This window comes from Vanessa tameamea, chromosome 6 (assembly GCF_037043105.1).
Source record: "Vanessa tameamea isolate UH-Manoa-2023 chromosome 6, ilVanTame1 primary haplotype, whole genome shotgun sequence".
NCBI classification, from domain to species: domain Eukaryota; kingdom Metazoa; phylum Arthropoda; class Insecta; order Lepidoptera; family Nymphalidae; genus Vanessa; species Vanessa tameamea.
Window position 1 is genome coordinate 8,500,153 of NC_087314.1, and position 9,645 is coordinate 8,509,797.

At 35.3% G+C, this 9,645-nt stretch overlaps 1 protein-coding gene across 13 annotated transcripts in view; it reads left to right on the top strand.

Annotated features, from left to right (window-relative positions):
- Stacl (Stac-like) overlaps positions 1–9,324 on the top strand; it is a 180,589-nt gene extending 171,265 nt beyond the window's left edge. For 5 of the 13 annotated variants that reach the window (XM_026629944.2, XM_026629946.2, XM_026629945.2 and 2 more), the window contains 8 exons: positions 440–607; positions 1,421–1,609; positions 3,844–3,969; positions 4,900–4,983; positions 5,866–6,008; positions 6,694–6,924; positions 7,059–7,235; positions 8,074–9,324. In XM_026629944.2, the coding sequence (XP_026485729.2) occupies positions 440–607; positions 1,421–1,609; positions 3,844–3,969; positions 4,900–4,983; positions 5,866–6,008; positions 6,694–6,924; positions 7,059–7,202 (1,085 nt within the window). In that variant the 3' untranslated portion in view covers positions 7,203–7,235; positions 8,074–9,324. Of the gene's footprint in view, positions 1–439; positions 608–1,420; positions 1,610–3,034; positions 3,101–3,843; positions 3,970–4,899; positions 4,984–5,865; positions 6,009–6,693; positions 6,925–7,058; positions 7,236–8,073 lie in introns of all 13 variants that reach the window. The other 8 variants (XM_026629948.2, XM_026629950.2, XM_064215108.1 and 5 more) reach the window with 7 other exon arrangements.
- The last annotated feature ends 321 nt before the right edge of the window (positions 9,325–9,645 follow it).

A 9,645-nucleotide genomic window follows, 5' to 3' on the forward strand; every position in this document is an offset into this window, starting at 1 on the left:
CTTAATCGATGTGGAAACATTTCAAACAAGAAAGGATTTGTTTGTGTTTGAGTGTATTACGAGAGAATTTCTTTGGATCTTAATGAAATTCTTAAGAAAAATTATCGTAGATACTTTTTCTTAAGCAATTACATAAATCTGAAAAAGGATGACATAACAGTATCTTCGTTATCCATTGTCTATCCAATGTCTACGACACAAATCTTGTAAATGGTATTTTATATCGTAAGAAAACACTTCAGTTTTCAAAACAATAATTGATAGTGTAAATAAATCACATTAGGTATACAATTTCTTAATTTGAACCTATCAAGCTCATATGCATATTTCCTGAGGTTAGATAACAGAAATATACTATTTATTTAAAATATAAATGTTGCCATAGTAATATTATTATCAACCTGTAATGCGATTATTCTATGAAATATTTTTGTCCCAGGGCACACTCGTCAAGGACTCCGATGCAGGATTTGTAAGATGAATGTACATACTGATTGTATGCCACAAGTGGGTAAATGTCAAACGAAATCTCGACTTCTACGCAGACAAAAGAGCACCTCTGAAATTGAGGCGCACAGAATCCAAGATGCAGCATTTGACGAAGAAAGTAAGTACTGTTCTAACAATTTTTAATTACAGATACACTTAAATTTGAAATTTTTGTAATTATTCTTCAAAAGATACACAAGTGTGCCGTTGACTGATATAAATTACGATTTTTTTTGTTATCAAAAAATACACAGACGACATACTTAACTTCAAAATGTGACTAATATTTTGAAATACAAATAATATGTACATTTCCCAAAGTATAATTCGACATGTCTTACACTTAACATATCGAGGATGGTAAGTTTAATTAATTAACAATACCTGAAAAAAATATGTCTTTGACAAAAAAATCTCATTATTAATAATTTAAATATTTCTTGCTATTAATATGATGCAGCTTTATCAACGCTTAAGACAGCAGATTTAAATAAGTAATAAATGATCACTGCTATAGAGCTTGCGTAACTAATAACTATATATTCACACACAAACAATTTTAATAAACACACGGATCACAATCGGACACTAACTTCACATTGTCCAGGGGTGGAGGACGGCTGGCTGCCAGGGCAGAGACTTACCAAGATCTCTTTCAAGAGATCGGTCGAGTTTGATGATGATTTCGATAGCTACTATGATGAGGGTACAGTATTGTGCGGATTGACCCCGATCATGTTTCTAAGTCCTGCATTTGTTAACTAATCATATTGAAATATACTGTCATTCTAGACAAAGAACAGGTATCATTACAGAAAGTCACTACTAACTAACGACCGTAAGCAACGACTGTATCTATCAACGCGTACGTCCAAAACACATAACTGGTACTATAAATGGCGTCTGAATTAACCTTTCGCTCGATGCTCAGAGGAGGAAGTGGATCAGACCTATCAAGTTCTGAAGCGGGCCAACGAAATAGCGAAGCCGGGCGGCGGCGCGGGCGGCGGGGGTCCCATAGTGCGGGTCTCGGCGCCGGAAGAGCCGCCGCCCGCGCGCTCCCCGGCGCGCCCGAGTGCTGGCCTGGCAGTGGCACCGCAGCCCGTCTCCTCCAGCTCAGGTCTGGTGCCGCACCCGGACTCGCTCGCTTCTCGGCTCGATGCGCGCTCGCCGCCGACTGTCCGCGTCGATCGGCTCCGAAGACGACGCGTGATGGTCGCGCGGCGGCTTCGCTCACTCAGATCACTCGTTTTCAGTAGTATCGATTTGTTTGCACGTATTTCTAAGTCGCGGGCGCAGGGCGGGGGCGGGGTGCGGTCGGTACTGAGCGGTGCTTGTCGATAGGCGCGGCGCCGCGGACCGAGAGCGGAGTGCGGCGGCGTCTCTTCGCCGGCGTCAAGAGTTTGTCCATGTGGGGATCCAAGTCGCGCCGCGGCTCGCCGCAGCACCGATCTGTTTCTCTGCCGGAAAGTACGCGCCCACGGCTGCCGTAGCGCATCGCTCTCTGTCTCACCGCAATCGAGCTTTATTTGTCCCGTCTTCTTATTGGGCTACGAGGCCTCGTTTCGTTATGTGGTTTTATTTTGTTTTATTTTTTATTCTGTGTCGCAATAGCGGTGTTAGTAATGAATAGGGTAAATAGATAAAGCTCAATGAACACGCTATAGATGCTTACTCCCGTCCTCCCACTGGATGTGTCATGGATAGAGTTTTAACTCGACATCATTTCCATTTATGTCTTCTCTTTTATTTTATACTTTATTTTATTTTTATTTATTTTTTCATTTATATATTTTTGTTCGCCCGTTATATTTGCAGAATCCGAAGAAACAACGACACGCCCTTTCGGACAGCCTTTATGTTTCATAAATGAAAACGGCGATCCCCCGCCTTCAATTCTCAAGCCCCAAGCCAGCGTACGCAAGAAAAAATGATGTTAAATACTTGCTATCAGGAAAAGAGAAGCTTTTTTAAATATCGTCCAAATAAAAGCAGCACTGACTTAGTGCGGTTACTGGCCCGCTCGTGTGAACCGCACGCGAAACATTTGTTACCCCGAAACGCCCCGCGTTCTGTGATATGTATATTGTTACTGTTACAATAAAAGTCAGATTTAAACCGCTTTATTTTTTCGGTCCTTCTACAAGAATGCACTATAAATTTTAATAACGCCTTCATCCCTTTTACCGTAAGTGGTGCATGGCTTGACGCGTGTCGTGCTGATGATCGCATGCGTTTGTCTTTCGGCGGTTATCTATAATCACAAATCAACTATTGTTTTTACATGCACAAGAACGCAAATAAAATGTAAATAACTATAACAATTCACTGCGGTTTTGAACGAGACTCACTCTTTTTATTCACCTACACATTAAAGAGACAAGACATACAGTGAAGATCGTTACATACTGTCACAATAAAAGGCGTTTACTTCTTTCTAATTTTTCGCTTTTTCCTTTTGTTTGTTGAGTTTACAGGGCGACACCGAAATGAGGAATAGTGTGTAAACATTATAGTCCAGATATTATTTATTTTGTTCACACAGGTTCGATGAGGAACTCCAAGAGTGCCCAAATGTTGAGGCAGGCAGACCGCACCAGTCCCTTACCTGGTACCAGAATCATTTGTACATAAGCGAATCCTTGTAGACCACTTGTGTGTTAAGAGATTCGTTGCATTTCTTTGATTCATTCGTTTGATGACACCTCTTTATTGATTTATGAAACCAATCTGCTGGTGACAAGCAATTGAGGGTTTATTTATTAAAATTATTAAATACTATTTGTTGAGATCATGAAAGTATAATTTGAATGTGATTACTAGTATTTGATAAATTTTGTAGTTGTCAGTAGGTTTCGTCACGTAAACTCCATTCAAAACTCCACGTTTGTGCATCTTGATTCATGTTACCTTACTTTTTCTGATATTCTTTAAATTTTTCGTTGCAATGCTTATGCACTCAATATGTTTATTATATCTTTAATTATGTGTGAATAACAAGCTAGTCTTTAAGATTACGAGATACGAGACCTCTTCAAAGCAAGAGAAATTAAGACATCATGTCTTGAAAAGGTGGCGTTATTCGAAAAACAATATTGTAATGGTATTGCTAACATTAAATGGCTTACAATTTGTACAAAAAAAAAAACAAAACTAATATTATTTAAACATAATTGATTCGCTTAAGAACAAAAGTATTTAGCCGAGCTTTGTTTCAATTAATTACCAAAAGTGCGATATATTTCACTAGATATAATTGTATTTCATATCATTTCCATAAAACGAAAGCCAGAAATGGAGTGTTTGTTGGGATTGCGGTAAGTGTTCGATGCTCATAATGCATGACTGTTATAGCGCCGCACTCGCCGAGACGCCAAAAGTTGAACCTTAGGATGAAGAGCCTGTCGCTGGACTCGCCGGAATGTGGAGAGCTCAGGCGTCGCCCTCGGGACCAGCCCTCGCAGGGTAGCAGAGTATTATGTACGACAATCGCTAATAATTGCACATGGGCCCAAAAAACCAACAATCTAAATCTTTTCTTACCAGTTAAACAAAAATTTGCAAAAAATCATACTAAGATTACATAATCTTTGGACTTATTTTATTAAAAAACTAGGAAAACCAGAGCCGACTTTGCAATAGAAAAGAAATTTGATAAATTTATCAACCAATATTGTAATATAAATAAATATAAAACTTACTTTGATTTCATTTAAACTGAACAATAATATTATAAAATTAAACATAGTAAACATAGTAATAAATTTATATAATTAAGCTAATGAGTCGAAATTTATTGCTCATGTAACATGCTTAACATGACCTGCTCGAGGCAATTGCTTAGTACAACACGGTGCTGGCATCGTTTCAGATATTTTCAAACACCGTCTATTTGAAAATAAAAAGAGTTACATATTTAGTCTGCAATTATAGGCATATGTTACATAAAAACTTCATTAATCTATTACAAAGACGGCTGGTTCTTTATACTAAATCTGATTAATTATTGGATTTTTTGGACTCAACCGAAACCTAATGTGTTGTCAATGAAGCGATGTCTTGTGTCCACAAGCAGTGTTAAATGTACACCTCTCTTATCTCCTTGGCTTAGCTTGTGTCTGTCTTAGCGAGTATTTGCCGCCTACACTCTACTGAACTTTCCTGATGATGTGCTTTCTACGTCGTACGATGGTAACCGAAAGTCTTGCGATTCGGTTTTTTATTTTTAAATTAAGTTAATACTTATATATTTATTCGTTTTATTATTACGACAAGATATTATCCTGAATTTTTATATTGGTCCTGCCTCACGACAAGCAAAAGATGTATGTACTATTTTTATAAATCACTAATTTTCTTTGTTTTTGCATGTGATTAACTTGCATTTATTTTGTTTTTTTTTTTTTTTAGGTGACTACAGAACGTATTGCATGAAATATGGCTCTAATAGAATAAGTAATCCCATGTTCCACAACCATGTCCATACTCAGTCATGTACGTTGATCACTTATATACGAGATTGACATTAAACGCAACACAACTGTGAACTATTTTTTATTCCTCGTCAGTTATTTTACGTTTAATGTTAAATTTGCAACTGCTTAACAAGGCTTACAATTATGTATTTCCTTCGCAATGCAATCTGTTTCATAAGTAAGGTTAGAACTATATAACTTGGGTATTTTCTTCAAGGATAACATAATTAATTTGTGTATATCGTACATAACTGTTTGCCTTTACAGCTCTAACAGATAAGTTGTTTTTTATTAATATTGTTATTACATTGTAAGCTGTTGCATGCTTATCAGCTACTATCTGAATAGTTACGATTTTGTTTTCAGAATTATAAACATCGAAGGCCTGTTTTGGTTTCTAAGTCGTAATCGATGTTTGATTTAATTGTAATAGTTTTAAGTTAACATTTCGAATTAATCATTTTTGTAAAAAACACTGTTCTGATATATTGTGAATATAATCTTAACGTTTACTTTGAAATTTCTTTTCTAAGATCAAGCTTTCTAGTAAACAATTTAAATATACGATCGAATCGAAAAAAAAAAGAATCAATTCATTCTTTGGTCGTGTTAGTGCTATAAAATCAAACGAGGGTTCTAATAAAAGTGAGGTCTTATGTTTTATCCAATCAAGTTTAAGGGAGCATTTCGTAAGCCTAGACATTTCTATGTATTGTTGAATTATGTAGAAATAGTCGAAGCACGAAAATTATATAATAAATATAAATACGAAATAGACGGTTTTCTTAACCAGCTAACCGAATAACGTCACTAAATGTTACTAATCTTTAAATTCATTAGCATCTGATACACTAATACAACACCTACTAATAAACAATAACCATACAATAATGGTATACAGCTCCGTCCTCTCCGGTGCATAGCCGACGACTTCTGAGTGCTAGAGGAGGCCGTATGAGCAGTGTGGAACTGCCCGACGAACCTGATAAGAGTCTGTCATCGAACAGCGCTAGCCCATGTCCGTCGCCAGTCAAGCAGCACAGCGTTAGTAGTCAATTCCTTTATTTTTAATTAATTGCTAAGAGGTAACGAATAACAGAGCCGAGACTACGAAATAAATAGAGCTCCCCGGAAAAAAATACCTAAACTAACGTATAGGTACCTATAATTTGTGCTTATTAATAAAGTCATACTCGGCGATAAATGAACGAGATCGTAGAGAAATCTGGATGTGTTGTAATTCTGCCATTTTTATCAATGCTCAATGCTTATGCTATGCCGTAACGCTCTACTAAGGTTGTTGACTTTATATTACATGGTGAAATCATCTTCATATTTTACCAAAGGAGTACATTTTATTTTACTTTTTCGCTGGAAAAACACGTTAGTCGTTTCCCGCACATGATGTGTGGGGTATTTCGGACTCACCGGTACACAGGACGCCTAGCGCACCGAAATAACCACTAAAAAACCAGCGGCACCCTCTCCGTGTCTTCGGCGGGCGTCACAAGATACCTTTCGCATGCTACCGTGACTGATCTTTGAGTACCTGGAATATGATATACACCAATTACGCGCTGTTACTATAAATAATGGCTTGGCCTTCGATATGCAAACACTTAATTGCTTGAAGATTTTTTGATTATAAAAAGGGATTAAATAATTTTCTTATCTAAAAATATCAAAACAATTTATTATGCGTAACTTTCTGTTATAATCTTTATTTCAGAAGCATCAACGGCTATTGCCTACGAACTTATACGTGATTCTGTACAACTTTAAGTCACGTCACGCTGATGAATTGGACTTGAAGGCGGGTTACAAGGTCACTGTCATCGATACAACTGACCCGGACTGGTGGAAGGGCAAGTGTCTCGGAAAGATCGGTTATTTCCCATCAAAGTATTGCATGAGACTTCAAGCTGGAGAGAGACCTTTGCAAGTTACCCACAATCTACAGGTAATGTACGGCATTGTAATAAAACCTTCATAAAAAAAATGGAAAGCCCGGTAGACTCGTTTAAAGCTAATCATATAATTACCTTTTTTATTATCTTTTGACTTATTAATCATCAAATCATCATCAATTTTCAGGTGTCTGATGGTGATAATGGACTCATGCTGCTACGTGATCAGATCGTCGTTCAAGTTGGTGATGAAGTTGATGGCATGGTGATGATCCGAAACGGTGATAACCGAACTGGCGTGTGTCCGGTTAAATTCTTACAGGAAGTGTGACGCTTTAAGCTACCACACTTCAATGTCATGAAGGTTAATAAATATATATATTCTTTGATGTACCTATTTTATATACACAGCCATATTTGATTATTGGCGACCCATAAAACGCCAACTATTATAACAATTTACAAATATGTAAATAGCTAATCTACCCAACGTTTTTGTATTTTACTATGGTTTTAATTTAAAAAAAAAACTTAAGCAAAATTAAATAAATAATCTAAATAACTATCAACTTATATTTACACTCTTAGGATTTCTTAAGATTAAATGCTAAATCTGCCTTAGTTTTTTAAAATATTTTTTAAGCATCTTATAATACTTCAGAAAGTACTTGATCGAATTGACTAAAATAGATTGTCTTTGTTACTATGTAGTTGTAAGCTAGTTATCATATATACCTAAATTTTTATTTAAGTCGCCTACATCGACACAGCCTACGTCTGCACACATAGTCCCAAGTGCGCATGGGAATTTCTTGAATCTCTACGAGTTGGGAAAATTTCTAATCTTGAAATGATAATAATGTAGGGAGCATTACTCGTCTTTAGTTAATACAATAGACAGAATTGAAAAATAAACTTAAAACGTCAACGGTGGATGTGATCAAATTACCAATCTCATCGAAAGTCATTGATATCAAATTCATTAATCATAACAGGATTATACCTATTCCAATCGCAGTAGAAGATATAAACGGACCTTCGATTCAAATGCTTAATACGATTTGCTAACAGCTTAATTATTTTTATTATTAATACGTTATTTCAATTAAGTACTCATATCCACTTTAATTACAGTACCTACTTCCCAAATTCCGATAACAATTTCGCTGACATATAACAATATATTACTTTTAAATTCACAGAGACGTGGCTCACTATCTAAAGAATCCAATAAATATAACGATCCAAAACCGACCCGAAGCGCACCGGTCACGCCCTGTGAAAGCGAAACATCAAATTGGTCGGACACTTACGAATCGCAACGCTCAGACAAAGCGAGCTACGAAGCATCCGTCGAAGGTGTGTGGTGGTGGCGAAGGCCCTTGGGAGTGAGACGTACAACCTGTAGAAGATGTGGAGCCTCTTCCTCCTCGAGACCATTAACCTTAACGCCCTGTACTGGAATACCACTGGATGACTATGATTACGACCGACGCCCCATCAGGTCAGGTGACCGGCCGTTGAATTTCGTTAGACAACTGTTTCTCTAAATCTATTACATAATATTTTCGACTATTTCACTTTTAATACGATGACTCAAATTAGACGTACCAGATACTTATTATCAATGCTTTGGTAGTACTAAATAAACGGTTTTTGTTGATGTTAATTTGACCTAAAAATGATTATGATGTCTAAGCTTTATCGATCCCGCTATTTTGATATTTTGCTTAAAATTTTGAAATTTTTATATTTATTACGGCCTATTTAATTCGAAAAAATACAATCCTTCCATATTCAGAATTTACTTTAAGGGTATATTTTTTATTATTGCATAAGTGTATACAAAAATATAGCAACATATCATTTTACAAATACAAATATAGTTCCGTATGTTTGACATAATAAATATTGTAAGTAATTATATAAAAAAAAACCCTTATATTATAAATTTATATATTCGAATTTAACTGTTTACATAATTAGACTTATAATAACTATTACCGTCCCAAACCGGGAGATAGCTTTTCCAAATGATATATTACTTTTTTTCACTACAAAAAAATACACTAAACAGTCATAGATGAGCACCCATTATAAACAAAGCATTTATTAATACAATTGAATAATATAACTAAACCAAACTGTGACAAAATACACCTCAGAAGTTACCATAAGCTATGATAGCTGAGTATGGAAATATATTTTATTAAAATAAGTCGATAAAACCAATAAAATACCCAACGAATAAATTTGCTCTATTGACACAAGCGATATGTAGATCAGTAGATAATAAAATACCTAACAAAAGAATTCAGACCAGTTTTTAAACTATAAAAACATTACAAAAACATAAATTATATATCACACTTCATTTTAAAAAGTAGTTTTAGTGCCAGGAATCGATCTAACAACTATAGTAATGTTTGTAAACGAGTATAGTGCCTATAAAACTATAAGTAAAACAAATTAAAACACGGAAATATGGTGTTACTAGCAGGAATAAATGAATATTGAGTCGTATATTAAAAAATATACAGCATTTATAAAAATTAAAAATTTTGTGAATGATCGATAAAATTGAAATAATTTCGAAACGATTTTTTTCGAAAATATTTTACTTGATGCATTTATGATGGACAGATAATATAAATACAGTAATTTTAATTAAATAGATTAGATCTGGTATGATTGTTTCTTTTTTTTATAATAGAATTAATTAAAAAAATAATAGAAAGTAATCTTTATTAGTAGATTATATGAAGTATGTTGCA